The 15,580-nt window shown below is 39.8% G+C and overlaps 1 protein-coding gene across 2 annotated transcripts in view; it reads left to right on the top strand.

The window, feature by feature from the left end:
• The first annotated feature begins 217 nt into the window (after positions 1-217).
• vat1 (vesicle amine transport 1) overlaps positions 218-15,580 on the top strand; it is a 32,775-nt gene continuing 17,412 nt past the window's right edge. Inside the window, exons 1-4 of one of the 2 annotated variants that reach the window (XM_078529725.1) lie at positions 218-742; positions 5,708-5,915; positions 9,969-10,139; positions 10,479-10,568. In XM_078529725.1, the coding sequence (XP_078385851.1) occupies positions 419-742; positions 5,708-5,915; positions 9,969-10,139; positions 10,479-10,568 (793 nt within the window). In that variant the 5' untranslated portion in view covers positions 218-418. The remainder of the gene's footprint in view (positions 743-5,707; positions 5,916-9,968; positions 10,140-10,478; positions 10,569-15,580) is intronic. The other variant, XM_078529727.1, reaches the window with a different exon arrangement.

Below are 15,580 nucleotides of genomic sequence, written 5' to 3' on the forward strand. Positions count from 1 at the left end.
GCTCTGAGCTCCGTTTTGTTAATTGGGCAATACAATTAGTAGTTAAACAATGCCAATCTTACAGATAATCAGTACTTTAGTCAGGCGGCAATGTTTACAAGTGGATGGGGGCGGGAGGGAGAAACATTGCGAGGGCGACACACTTTAAAATCAATCCACTGGTTAAGAGATCCGGTGACGTTTGAGCTACGGCTTGAAATTCCAGTTCCATGTTTTCAGTCTGGTGAATTGCGCTGTAACTGAGTGGCTGAGATTTCGTGTTAATTGGCTGGAACCGTTAGAAACTGACGAATTCGGCAGGGTTCCTTTGTAGATCGGCTTATACTATCCGCATTAACTCGTTTCTGTGCTTGTTTATTTTGCGTGTCTTGTAAAAGAGGCGAGAGGAGAGGAGAGGGGGGAAAAAAAAAACCCAGAAATGTCTGTCGAGGAAGTCAAAGAACCCCAACAACAGGAGCCTCCACAAGAAGCCAAAGAGCCAGAGCCGGCGATCTCTTACAAAGCCATTGTACTCACTGGCTTCGGGGGCTATGATAAACTAAAAGTGGAGATCAAGAAGGATCTCCCCACTCCTAAATCAGGTGAAATCCTAGTCCGAGTCAAAGCTTCTGGCTTGAATTTTGCTGATTTGTTGGCCAGACAGGGTCTATATGATAGGCTCCCATCTTCTCCTCCATTGATTCCAGGCATGGAGTGTTCTGGTGTTGTGGAAGTGATTGGGGACGACGTGACCGACAGAAAGGTAAGGTGCTACCTGCAAACTGTTGATTCTCAACCTCATCCCTCTTCTTTCTCTTCTCCCCCCCCCCCCCCCCCCCCTCATCCCCCCCAAAAAATTGTCTATTGCATGGTTAGATCTCTAAGCCACCGCCCAAATTTTCCAGAGGACAACAGGGTGATTGCGCATGAGTAACGATAAACTTCTCTGAACCCAATAGAAAGCCAGACTCGGGGTATAGGAGTTTGCCACCCCAAATTGTAGGCTTTCTTTAAATGAAAAGCTGGCGAGACTTGCTTTGCTCCCCGTCTATTGATGGTCCAGTGCGAGTCTCTGGGCTTCGCTCTGGCACTGAACTCGCTGTAGCCTTAGATACGTGCAGTGAAAATGTGAGGATCTATTGTTGGCTACACAACTCATCCCCGCAAAAATATCTCCAGTGTAGTTTGAAACGATAACATTTCTAGACAGGTGTTGCATTATTTAAATGTTCAAAGAAAATGGAGCGCCATATGTTTAAATGGGTTTCGAAATGATGCCACTCCCATCATTTCCCTTTTGTTAAATAAAAATTGGAAGGACCTGTTCTTCGGATATACTGTACTCAATTTGGAGTGTACTTAGTGTATTTTAAGAAAAATGGTCTGTATTGCAGAAAATATGTCTATTCCTAAACAATTGCTTTCTTTTTTTGTTCCCTTTGATTATTTGTCATATTAACTGAATAATTAATCTTTATCTTTTCTGCTACTACACTTTAACACATGAAGTTGAGATGCTCTAGTTTTACAGTTAATGCAGCATTTAGTTGTCTGGCTGCAAGATTGAATGGGGATTAACAGTTGGTCAATTTTTTTCTTTGCTTCCCTGCAGTGGGAGGTGCCAAGTGTGTAGCATCCACCCTGTAGTCTGGGCACTCCCTGCAGCAGTGCAGTTAAATGTAGGCACTGAGCACTTCTCACTTTGGTGTAAGAGTAACAATTTTTAAAGCATTTTGCACTCGTGTGCAATTCTGTAATCGATTGTCTTTCACATTGCACCTCCCACCAGCATTTACTTGGATTGTCTGGGTTCCTTCATGATACTGGGTACCATTTGGTGGGGTGGGGAGGGAGGGATGGATGGATGGATGGAGGAGAGAGAGATTTATTAAAGCTCACAACAACAACTTGTATTTATATAGTGCCTCTTTATTAATATTGTAAAATGCCACAAAGTGTTTCAGAGGCATGATCAGACAAAAATGGCTTGATATCAAGTGGAAAGACAATTGTGAGGAGTGACCAAGACTTTGACCAAAGTGGGATTTAAAGTGAGAGGGTAGTCGAGGGTTTGGGAAGGAATTTGAGTCCTCTTGAGGGCTTAAACCATAAAGCAGGGCCACCAGTGGTGGGGGAGCGAGATGGGTGGAGAGTTCTGTGGATTGTAGGACTTGAGTAGATGGGCAAGGCTATAAGGAATTAGAATACTAAATTGTAGTCCAGCAGAGACGAGAGTGATTTGAGAGAGACATGGTTGTGGAATAGAGTACAGGCAGCAGAGTTTTGGCTGAGTGGAAGTTTGCTGACCATTGAGGTGTTGGTCAGCAATTGAACTGGGGGAGGGTAGTTGACTGAGGCTAGTCATGGCCTTGTTTATTATCCATACATCTGTCTAAAGCAGGAGTTAATGAGTAGCAGTAACCTGGCTAAATTTTCTCTGCATTTCCCACCCTGACTTTCAACACAGGCATGCTGAAGGCATTTGTGGCATGTGTATTGTAACTTAGACTGGCAGTCAAGTATACGGTTAAGCAAATGTGCAGATAGAGTTGTGGCGATAGTGTTTCAAATCAAGCTCCATTATTGTATCTGCATGTGAGAAAGATAAATCCAAATCTTGCTCCGGAAGGAGGATTACGTGGTTCATGGCAATTGCAGCACTAGTCTCAGGAACTATTGCAGAAAAATAGTTTTTGTATGGAAAACTGCTTTTTAAGTGCCAGTTTTTTGATATAGTTTACCTCAGCTGTTCAACGGACAGGAAAAGAGTATCTGGCCCCTCAAGAATGTCAAATAGTGCAGCCAGTGCACAACTTAACTCCCAGCTGCCCTGGCCCTATTCCTCCATCCATGCAATTGCCTGTGATTTGCAAGAAAAATCAGGAAACCTTGGATCAATTTGGGGTGAGAAATTCTTCATGACCAAACAATTTCTAGGAGATCACTGACTTGGAAATGTATTTCCAATAAAAACATCCCTGCTGTATGTAATTATATTCTTCACTCTTGAACTCTTCCTAATTCCTTTTTTGAATGCCAGTTGTAAAATATCTAGTGTACAAGCAATTACAGGGAAGCCTTCCTTGAAATGGATTTTAGGTAATAGCACTTGACTGCTGTCAATTAATGCAGAGAAAATGACCAATGTTTAGATGCCCAGTAAACAATTGTTTATTTATAGTCCTTGTGATACACTAGCTGAGAGTTTTTGGTCAAGTATCAGTGGTTTTCAGTATGCTGTGGGCACTATAAATGAGATGTATCACATCTGAGGTGGATAATGTATATGGACATGGTTATACTGGAACTTAAGTATATCATTCGGAACAGTGAAAAACAAATTGAAAAATGATTTAATCATTTGATTAAAAAGGAAAAATTACATTAATTACTTTGCCTAGCCAAAACAGTGCATGTGGGTGTAAGACTGAGATGAGAGGATGAATCATGGTAGAGTGAAGCATTTGAAATGATTTTCATTTGAGGATGACGTGTTTCCAGAGCAATGGAAGTAGAAAATATTTGAGTCAATGAAACAATTATTGGCAAAGCTGGGAGCATTTGTGTGATCACAATGTATTAAGCAAGATTAGTAGAAGATTCAGTAACCTAATGAAATAACATTGATGTTGCATTAGTGAAACCAAATGTGCAATATTGGTCACCACATAGGCAGACTGTTTAGATGTTGCAAGGCAATTAAAATGGCCTGGGAAGTGGGGAGAAAATTGGAATACGTAATCTTGAAGGAACGCTGTGCAATGGACATAGAAAGGATACCTGTACTGGATTGAGATTATTTTGTACTTTTCAGATGAATGAGAAATTAGATCTAAAAATTAAACCCTGTAAACTGTATAATTCACTATTGATTTTAGCAGTGCCTAATTAATGTTTGTTTAGGTATTCTATTCCAATTGCCTTCCTTTTGAGAGATGTGAAACTTTTTTTATAAGTAATGACAAATGAAAGTTAGATTAGGAGTTATGTAAAAATATAATGAATTATTAAAACTTCTTTACTGTCACAAAAATAACCTTTCTTAATTTAAAAAAAAAACCTTTTATCAGTCCAAATGAACCAGTCATTATTGCAAACTTGTTCCTGTGAACAGATGCTAGTTCTTTTTAGATTTGGAAGAAATCTCTACAAGCTCAAGTGGCATAGTGTCAGCATCACTAAACATCTATGAACTTCTTGTCAGAGTGCTTTGAGTGCAGCTGCTTGGGGGGGAGGGGAAGTAGAAGGAGAAAAAGAAAAGGGCTTTTCTTTTTTGCAGTAACACGTTTGCTGCTCCAGGATACTCTGAATTGTGGATGAATTTGCTTTTGGGAGTTGTTGGGGTGAGCCAATATGGTGTTCAGGTGCGTAGAAGTTTCTCTAACTTCTTTCTAAAGTCTTGTCTGAGAGTCATGTGGAAGAAATCATTGTCAATGATTAACTGCATCTTATCACAGTACTATAGACTATTGGTCTATCAACATACTGTAGCTGTGCCATCAGGGTGACTATGATAGCAAACTTAACGTTACCTTAATTCTATAGATAAAAGCAAAATGCTGCAGATGCTGGAACTCAGACAAAAATTGCTGGAAAACCTCAGCAGGTCTGACAGAATCTGTGGAGAGGAAGACAGAGTTGACGTTTCGAATCCGTATGACTCTCTTCATCAGAACCTTAATTCTGTTCATTTGCTTCTGTTGGGTAGTAGCATTGAACTCGAGATTTTCGTGATTCCCTATGCTTTTGTTTGCATCTGTAACAATCCATAATGAAACCCCAAAAGAACAGCAGAACATGGCTTGGATTATCTTTTCAAAGTCCAATTTGAACACTTGGGAGTCTAGTAATATCAGGCTATTTTAGAATAGGTGCTTCCTTTTTTCTTCATAATCTCTAAGAAGGCATTGGGTTTCCCAATATCATCAAATGGGGAAAAGAAAAACTTCAGGATGCAACTAGAGAACTCCAACACTTGTTTTAAAATCTGCTTAAATCCTGTGTCCAGTTTGGCATGGCCTATTGTGGTGGTCACTTAGCTGCCCAAGTCTGCCCTGGTGACTCTAGCAAAGGAGCAGTGCTTTCTATGACCAGTGGGTACTGCAGAAGCTGGAGGACCCAAGTTGCTATTCTGTCACTGATCAGAATGTGCTTTCTCTGACAAACATTTCAAATGGAAAATATCTGAAATGCTGCAAAATTCTAGAAAGGGTGAAAGGCAGTCATCTCATTTCTTGCACTTAACACCAGGCAGCAGTAGTCCAGGAAGATGCAGTTTCTCCTCTTTACCTTTCACTTCCACTTGGACTGTTTGTTTCCCTTATCGTTTTAGCTGATCTCATGTAACATTGGTCATGAGTGATTGGAACTCTGCAGCACAATTTTACTGTTTAGCAATTAACATTGCCTGTCCCTATTATAGTACGCTTTAGTAAATTGACTTAAACTTGGATTTCAGGGCCCACCATTTCGACAGTTGAATGAAGTGTACAGATTGTTGTATTGTGCGGGAGGGGTGCATGCCTTTTTAAAAATACTTATGATTAAAGTATCTCCAATGATGAACTTACTCTATATATTAGGAAGTTAATGAGTGCCTTAATTACTGGCAGGACTGTTGTAAGCAGTAATCTGACATCTGGGGTCAGAAATGAACAATTTCTACACTTTGCACGGGCAAAATTGTTGGCTGCTGCTTCAAACCTGACTCTAGTGTTTCCTTTTTAAGGTTGGTGACAATGTGATTGTAATGAACAGAGCAGGATTGTGGTCAGAGCTGGTTGTGATTCCAGTTGGTCATACCTTCCTAATGCCTGATGGGATGGGTTTTGAAGAAGCTGCTGCTATCCCTGTCAATTATATCACTGCATATATGATGATCTACGACTTTGCAAATCTGCGTCCAAACCAGAGCATCCTCGTCCATATGGCAGCTGGTAAGAGTTCCTGTCTCACTGCCTTATCTTTCCTTAGCTTCTACATACAGGAAACTTGCACTGTATTGTAACCTGCAATTTCTAACTAAATTAGGCAGCACTTGACTCCAGGAGGGGTGAGAATTCCTAATGAAACGATAAAAAACCAAGGAAGATGAAGAATTCTGCAGCAACCTTCTGAACTCCTAATTTTGGTTATAACTCATTTTACTTACAAAAGACAATGTCTTGCTTCTTGAATAGTTTCATTGGGTTTTGTACATCAGGAGGCTTTAGTTTAATGTGTGATCTGAAAACTGACAGTTGAGGGAATGCAGGACATCAATGAAGTCCCAACTTGGGTTATGTTTTGAAGTGAAACTTGAGTCAATTTTTTGACTTGGTGGTTTGTATCCAAGTTTAATACTTAATGAAGTGAGGACTTAGTATCAGTACAAATGGCTAGGTGCAGAAACCAGCAATGAGAATCTTGCTAGAAGATACTAGCTTCAGTTTATTAAAGTTAATTCATGCATAGCATTTTGACATGAGTATCCTTCCCCTTGACCTAGAATTCTTGCATATCTGGTGTGGGTACAAATATATCCAATAAGTAATTGCAAACTGGTTCCACTCTGTCAGATTGTAAGATATGAGTTGTGCACATGCTTGAAGGTTTGGTTTATAAATGTTTAACAGCACTTGCGATAACATCTGTCTCTTCTGACCTCAACTCAGCAATTGTATAGTAATATAGGACTAGAAGTAATACTTGTAATTTAGCTATTCTTTTTAGTTCCCTCAGCTCGGGTAAATGTGTGTGGTTTACATTGGGTAGGGTGGGTGGATTATGGGGTTGTATCTGTAGACTAAATGAACACAAAAAGACAAAAGCAAAATACTGCAGGTGTTGGGAATATGTAACACAGCAGGCAGCATCTGTGATGGAGTTGATATTTTCAGCTGAAACATTGGGTTGAATTTTTAGGCTTCAGTAGGGTAGATGGAAGTGTAAATTCACACTGCCAGTTCCCTGCTCCACACTGCCCCTGGGCCCTTTTCTGTGAAGTGGGAGTGTTTGGGTGTGGTGCAGGGAATGTTAGCTAGACAGTTGAGCTTGTCGAAGGCCTATTAAGTTCTATTGCTGAAAGCAAGGTGTTGGGGCAGTGTAGCTGCCTGGAGGCTGCCAAAATCATGGTGTTTGTAAGATTCTGCTTGCTCTTCCTGCTTTACTATCCAACGTAGTCTTTTCATGTATGTTTTTCATGCCACTCTACATGCTTTTGGGTGCAAGTTTGCTTCAACTCCTTAGAAAGCCATGAATTTAATTAGTTCAGAAAGGGTGATCAAGCATATGTGAATCATACAAAGGTGAGGGATGGGTATAAATTGAAAATGTTCCGATCTTAAGAATTTTAATATACAAGAGCAAGAATGTGGTACCAATATCCGTGATGGAGTTGGGTGGGAGAGAGCTAGAGTATAATTGGAACAAGTGCTAGGAGTTGAGATCCATGTAGATTTACAATGAAATTTATCTGGTGGAAGAAAGTGAGTGGAACTGAAGTTGTTCCAGTGAAGGATGTTGGTAGATAGAGACTGATCCTGCTGCTCTTTGAGAGAAGCATTGAGCTTGGAGCATGTACATGTGGAGCTTGGAAATATGGAGGTACTTCACGATGAAATGCCAGCTGGGGCTAAAGAATGGATTTCCCCCTTTTTTATCAGAAGTCCCTTCCAATATAAAAGGACTTGCAGTTCCAAAGGAATATAGCTAAAACATTTAACTGATCATCCCTAAAATGCTTGGCATCAACATCACTTTTCATTTTGATCCATGTCCTGTGCTATGTTAACTCAGTTAGGTAGCAATAGGATGAGAGCGCCCTAATAACCTGCTATTCCCTGGATAAGCAAAGGAACTAGTAGGATCCAGCTTTTCTCTGCTGTGCATTCAATGGCCTACTAATGTTCTCTATTGGGATACATAATGGCTGCATGATTAGGTATGAGTCAGTCCATTGTTGCCAACAGAATTGCTGTATTAAGGGAAGAGAACAGAAGGTGGAGCCATAGCAGATGGAAAGAAACTTTGTATAAATTAATGATATTACATGGAAATTGTGACCTAATTGCATGTTGCAGTTTCAAAAATACTTCCTTTTTTAAAAGGATGGTGCCTTTTAGTTAAAACCAACTATCAGGCAACACTGGGATTATTGCTGTTCAGAGATGTGATAAACACAAATGATCTTTTGACCTGTTCTGGAAGGAATATTCCATTAAGCTGAGTGCCATGGGAATTGTTTGCTTGTTGTTTAATATAGTTTAGCATTTTTGTATATAACATGCAACTTGATCACAAACTATAATCAAATGTCTTAAGAACTAATTTGATGGATTTAAATTATAAGTTATCACATTTGTTGTAATGGATTTATGGTATGTTGGAGTTTTTAAGCACATTCTTGGGTGAGTGCCATTAAGGAAAAAGACTGTAGTCTTTCCTGAACAAATAGCTGTTCCAGAAGTCCGTTCAAGGCCATATTAAATAGTTTTCAGTAGAGTTAGAGAAGCATGGAAAATAATTGCTTGGCAATTCTTTGTATGGGTGGGAGGGGGTTTAAGCAGAGTTCAGTCACTTCACGTATTGATAGCATTCAAGCTTTTTTTTTATTTTTCACAAGTGGTAGTGGGTGAGGGAGGAGAAAAGACTTTCACATAGTGCCTTTTCACAATATCAATCCAAGTACATTTCAGCCAATGAAGTACTCCCTTTGTAGTGCAGTCACTGTTTTAATAAGTGTTTTCTGTATGTGGTGTTTTTTTAAAATACCTAAAATCATATTGAATATGATCCAGTTGTAGTTATAAGCTTCTGTCCTCTGCCAGGTTCCCCTCCTTTCTATTTACAATATCTGCACTGCCTAATTTGGTTTTCCCAATCGTGAGGCTAAAAGTTTCAATCACCTCTCTTGAACCTAATAGTCTTAATAATTTGACCTATAAAACCCAAATTTCATTTGCACACTGCTTAAGCTGAATGGATCAAAGCTTTCACTTGAGGTTTGGTTAATATTCCGCTCAAATTTTTAATTTAATCTAGTTATGTCTGGTTCCAGCTTCAGTGTAGCATTTCAGAACCTCATTATTCTATCTAATGTATGCCGTGGCCTATTTGTATGAGCTTGTGCCTTTTCTGATGACTTTTTATGCTTCCTACACACTTGGGCATCAACCATGTATTTTTTCTCCTTTTAACAAAGGGATTGTTCTTATCAGCAAAGTGAAATTTCTCTAGACACCTGTGAACAGGTTGACTAACTTCTTGGACATGGAATTGTTTAAAATTTGTATTTAAAAGTGGGCTTCATTTAGCCTGTACTTGGAAAGAATCTCATTCAATTTTGATTCTATTCTTGAATAACCTCACTGATTCCAATGAAGCCCCTTACAAAAGGCATTTTCAGTTTGAAATAATCATCCAAACAGTGCAGTACTGAATAACCTTTCTTAAATCTACAAGAAATGGTGCTTGTTTATTTTTCCCATGGCACTCCCTGCTTTGCCACGACAGGGGGAGGGGGTGGGGGGAGTTGCTGTTCTGATGTTCCAAAAGATTCCTTTCTTCCTAATAACACAAACACTTTTATAAATCCCTCTAAATTGCTGTAAACGTCAATCATTGCAACTATTGGGATTTTATTCTACTTGTATTGTGAATCAGCACAGCCAGCTAAACTTAGACTTGCAGTTGGCAGAAAGCTAAAATTGGAATTACTAGAGATTACTACTTCAGGCATTGTCCACTTGATTGTAACCAAGTTTGACTTATTTTGCAACACTTGCTGGCCAAGGGCTAATGTATGCTTTACAGTTTAAGCAGAAAAAAGATTTGGAGCTCCCAATTATTATGGAATGTGTGATAATTGCTTCTTTTCCAATGCCTAAGATGTTTTTGTACAACATGGCTGTTTTAATCCATTCCTCAGGAATGTGCTTAAATTCACCATTCAACTCCTCTAGCAAAAGTTGAGTAGGTACTGATGGATTTTTTTGTATGGCTCATTGCAGGTGGTGTGGGTACTGCTGCAACACAACTGTGTAAAATAGTTAAAGATGTGACCATCTTTGGCACAGCCATGGCATCTAAACATGAAACCATCAAAGAACATGGTGTGACTCATCCAATCGACTACTCCACCTTGGACTATGCTGAAGAAGTTAGAAAGATTTCCCCCAATGGTAATGGCATGAAAGGAAAAGTAAAATTGAAATAAATTAATGGCTAGAAGGTAACAATTAAAGCTGACTGATCAGTTTGGGCATCATTCATGTCGTTGTATACCTACACCAGAAGGATGATTTACTGGGCGGAAGCTATAAGTCTTGCAGGATGTGATTTAAGTTTGCATCCTTTAGCATTTGAAATTACAATTTTGACTTGATGCGGATCTTTTAAAAACACACATTTGCATAATTCCACTAACTATTTGCATAATTTAAGTGGCTCGAATGTTAACTAATATTCAACTGGTTATGTAACTGCTGAGGTTTCATTGTCTGTTCTGTGTTTCTTTTTAGGTGTCGACATTGTTTTGGATCCCCTGGGAGGAGGTGACACAACTAAAGGCTTTAATTTGCTCAAACCAATGGGAAAAATTGTGTTATATGGTAAATAACAACATTACACCAGTCAACCACTGCAAATACTGAATTGGAAGAATTGTTCTAATCACAGTGGCAGCATTGTAAACATGATTTTGAAATATTTGGCATTGCTGCAGACACAGCATTTGCCATTTTATTCTTGTTCTGTGATATTGGTGACACTAATTTTATTGCCCAACCTGGCTGACCAGAAGGTGGTAGTGGTGATCTTATCCTTAAACCCACTTTAGCACTCACAATGAGGTTTGCTCTGTGGTATTACATAGGGAATTAAAGAATTTTGGACATGTGGTCACTGGGTTAAATCAGGAGGGTTGAGATTTTGGAGCTAATGCTGATCTCGGTTATTAAATTTCTTTATTTATTCCAGGATATGGCAATGTGATATTTTATTGTCTGCTTCTGTTTGGCTCTAATGGAGCACGCAGTAGTGTGGGGGTCTGGAGTCATATGTATAGGCCAACCTGAGTAGGGAAGCCTGCCATTCCTGAAATAATTGGATTTTTAATGACAATCCAGCATATTTTTCATGGTCACTGTGCTAGATTTAGTGAATTCAAATTTAATAGGATACAATGGCAGGATTTGAACTCGTGGCCTCTGCTGTTGCTAATCCATTACAATAGACTAATGTACCTGTGTCGGTGCAGACTCGATGGGCTGAAGGGCCTCTTCTGCGCTGATTCTGTGATACCTGGGATTACTGTACTCAGGATGACTAGAGTGACGACTCCAGGAATGCAGATTATAAACATAGCTTTGCAGCAGTACATGAGAAGATGGTTGTTTCATAATATATTTAAATTGTAGAATGAATCAGTTTGTGTGCAAAGTGTTAGGTGTTACATTCTTCTCAGCAAATGCACTATAAATTATTCAAGTGAACATTCTCTCAAACAGCCCAGAAAGTGTTTTATTGATTTGAGCAGAATTGTCACTAATGTTCCTCATTGGTAATAAGCTGCAAAATGGATTAACTGCGATCTGTACTATACCACGCCAATCGCAGCTAGGATAGTTAAACCCTGGTCAAAGATTTTAAAAAGGTTTACAGTTTATAATGGGTGGAGGGAGAAGCATTAAAATCTGACTTATTAAAGCAGCTTATGATTGAACACTCATAAGTAACATAATGTAGTAACCTTTTTTACAGGTGGTTTTGAGCCTCTGGAGCAAATATTGTCTGATTTCAACTTTGGTTTTCTAATTTTTCAAATTGAATGGACTATAATATAAACATCAGCTAGATAATGTTTTCCAAACTTGTAATAATAAGGATTTGCAGCACAGATCCAATTGTTTAACCCTACCAATTTTATGGATTTTTTTTTTGTTATTGCTACAGTACAATGACCTGTACTGTTGGAACCATGACACATCCCTCTATTTGAGTTAACTAAGAATGTATGGCATTGACTAACAGTCATACTATCACACCAGTATCTCATTTGCGTTAAATGATTGTTACCAGGCAACCGCAGCAGCACTTTTGTTCAAGGAATTGTGGGTATCTTTTAAACCGTGGAAAGCTGCAGACTGAGTCGTTGGATCTGTCTGATTTGTTTTCAGTCAATGGGCACGAACTAAAAGGCTGCTGGATGCTAATGGCTCTGAGCAAAGTGAACATGTGGGCCCTATTTATAGTATCATTGCACAACATTTTAGTGAACAAAAATGATTTGGTGTCTTTGGCTACACTCTGGCTTTTTCAACTTGCTTTTTAGCCACAGGGAAACAGTAATGACTTGTGGACACTGCAGGGCAGAGAAAGCAGTAGCCTGACCAGCTTTGGATATTGTTTTCTACCCCTGCTCCAGTACAATGTCTTGCATGTTTTCCTGTCTTACCCCCATTGAATACCTAATAGCAGAAAATGTATGATCAGGACTGATGTACTTGGGAACATTTGCTATTTTAAGATTCCGATTATGCCTCCTTGTTTGTTACTGTTTTGTTTCTGTGGGAGCTGTGATCATTAGTCACCTATGTTTGTTTTAGTTTTTTTAAATTTTGTCCTGCCTATCTAGGATTCTGCGGCTCTTGAACTGTTTACTGACAAACGGCTGATTCTGATCATGGGTATTCCATGTAAATACTGAATAAGCATAACCACACAACTTAGCTCTTTGTTTTTAAAATCTAATTTAGTCCTCAATAGCATAACCTGACACTGGGTTTCTCCTAACTGCCCTGAATGGAGCTGTAAATCTGAGGTTGGCTTCTGCCCTACTCTTCACCGTACCCTAGCCCCGCTCCCCCGCCTTGGTAACTCAGCTGCCAATGGTGGAGTGAATACAATTGGGAATGCTAAGAAGCCAGAATTGGCTCCAGACTGGAGATCTCCGATAGAGAGAGATGAGGCCATGGAGGGAACTGTAGATGAGAATGTCAAAATCAGACTTTGATTAATTGGGAGACATTGTAATCTGGCAAGTGCAGGGGAGATGTGAGCGGTACTTGTTGCCCATGTCCCATGTCGCACCAGTTTTTGAATGACTAAGTTGAGAGAACTAAGGGAGCTGGCAACAAGTGTTGGAATAACCTCCGGAGGTAACAAGGGCATATATGAGGGTTTTGGGAGCAGATAGGCAGAAATAGATGTTGGGTTTTTTTTTTGCAGATGTGGTAGGAAGCTCATCAGAGTCAGATGGTGATTGGGAACAGAATTTGTGATGGGCTCTGAAGTTGGTGGCTTTCCAATATTTAATTGGAGGAAGTTTCTGGTTTAAAGACAGTGGAGGTAAAGCTAGTGCTGGTTTTTGTCAGCATATATATGAAAATGGACATCATACTTTTGGATGTCGCCAGGGGTTGGCATGCAGAATGGAAAATAGGGGAGGGTGGGGGTGAGAATAGATCCTTTGGGACACCAGAGGTGGGTCAGTAGGAAGGTAAGCCATTGCAGACTGTTCTTTGATTATGACTGGGTGGGTAGATTTAAGAATTAAACTAGATGAGTGTAGTCTCACCCAGTCTGGAGAGATTTTGGAGCAGAATTTTTGAGATTAATAATGTTGAACTTTGCAGATGGGTTGAGAAGAGTTCCTTTGCACTTGCACAGGATGACTCTTGAACTGTTTTGGTACTATGGCTGGGGCAGGAAGGATTGGAAGGATTCAGTTCCTGGAATGATGGGCACAGATTTGGGTGGGGGCAACACCTTGTTAAAGGACTTTTGAAATGGGGCAGTAGTTTGTAAGTTGTGTTGGGTCAAGTTTTTTTGCCATTTTTACCCCAAGGAATGATGGTAGATTTGAATGAAGGAACAGTGCTAAAGAGAACCACTAATATCTGTTAACCTGGGAGCCAGGAAGGGAAAGTTAGGTGGTCAACCTTCTAGTAGGATTAGGGTCTAGAGAGCAAGAGGTGGATCTCCTTGACAAGATCAGAGGGTATGAGGGCAGATGACTCAAATTTGAGTTTGAGGGAGGGTTAGTTTTTGGAGGCAGTTAGGCCTGGTGGACTATTGTAAGTGAGAGTAGTAGTGGAGGGAGTTAAATAGTCACTAGCTTTAGCACAAGGACTGCATGAACTTGGCTATTTGTTTGAATATGGTGATGGCAGGAAGGGTGGTTTTATGGCTGGTTTGTGATGAAGTGGAGTCAGTTATCCATATATTCCTGGATAATTTCAATAGTGGGCAGTTATGCAGTGGAGCACAGGACCCAATAATGCTTTTGGATCCAACCAGATCTGGCAATGGACAGCTAAACCAAAGACGTTCCAATCTATCCCAGGAGTTGAAGATGGGTGTGTCGCAGCTAGGGTGAGTGTGACAGTTCTAGAAGCTATGAACTGAGCCCTGGAGCAACATTTCCTGGGTGCATCCCCTATATGTGTCTTCAAGACCAGTGGAGACATTGGCTACTGGTGACAAAGTTTAGAATTTGATTGTTTGGGTAACATTTGGCCACAAATCATTAATCACATCGCTGGCCATTATTTAGGGAGCAGGTGACACTGAAGGACAGTTGTATTTTTGGGACAGGTGTTCAGAGCTAAGACCAATGCCACCCTTTCCATCCATGATGCTGTACCCCACTTAATTCTACAATAGCAGAAGAGGATTCCAGTTGGAAGCCTGAGCAACTGTCTCTCACTGCTACTTGCATCATGATGTACCATGCAGTTTTGACACAATGAAAGTGTGCAAAAGGGAAATGGTTGAGTGAAATGGTATATTACGTGATATGGGCATCCATATCCTGTCATGCCCTGGTTCCCACAAAAGTCATTAATCTTGAATACTTGATCTTCCCTGGTATCAACAAAACCCATCCTCATTTTGGGGCTTTTTAATGCAGCTTGCACTTGTACCTAAACTCCTCCAAGGAGTATTGTTGCCTACTCCTTATCTCGTGGTGATCTATCTCCTTTCTAATCTCACCACAGCTTTTCCTAGTTTAGCTAGGATCCCTTTTTTTAAAAAAGGGATTTAAAGAGCTTCACCAAATTTGGTCCAGCAGCCAATGCTCTGGTTAAGCTTTTCTGTATTTCTTAAATTAAGATGGTTTCCTATTGGAAAATTGGACTTGACCAGCCCTCCAAACTGTGGGTATTTTGTGCAATTTGGTAGCTCGGCCCCACTTTTTAAAAAAAAAAAAAAAAAAATTCCTTCCTTCTGTTTTCAGAAAATTAGTGCTTGTATTTTGCATGGAAGTAAGCTTTACGTATTTGTAAAATGCTGCCCAAAACACATGTAGACTAAATAGCAGCACCCTTCTCTGGCCAAATGCTTGGCAGTAATCTCTGCAGTGGCAAAAACCTGATGGGAATAATGCCTTTCCACAGCTTTTAGCAAAGAGCTTCATGTAGAATTTGAAGTGTAGGTGTTGTTGTGTAGCCAAACATGAATTGATCTGTGCAAAGCAAGGCCCTACAGATATTGGAATAAAGAGCCAGTTAGTCTAGTTATTAGCTTATGGTGAACCTTTTATGTACAAATGGCTGCTAAAATACATTTAATGGTTCTATGTGGGTTGTGAAAAACATGGTGATGCTTGGGTTTGATAGCT

This window comes from Cetorhinus maximus, chromosome 25 (genome assembly GCF_964194155.1).
Source record: "Cetorhinus maximus chromosome 25, sCetMax3.hap1.1, whole genome shotgun sequence".
Taxonomy (NCBI): domain Eukaryota; kingdom Metazoa; phylum Chordata; class Chondrichthyes; order Lamniformes; family Cetorhinidae; genus Cetorhinus; species Cetorhinus maximus.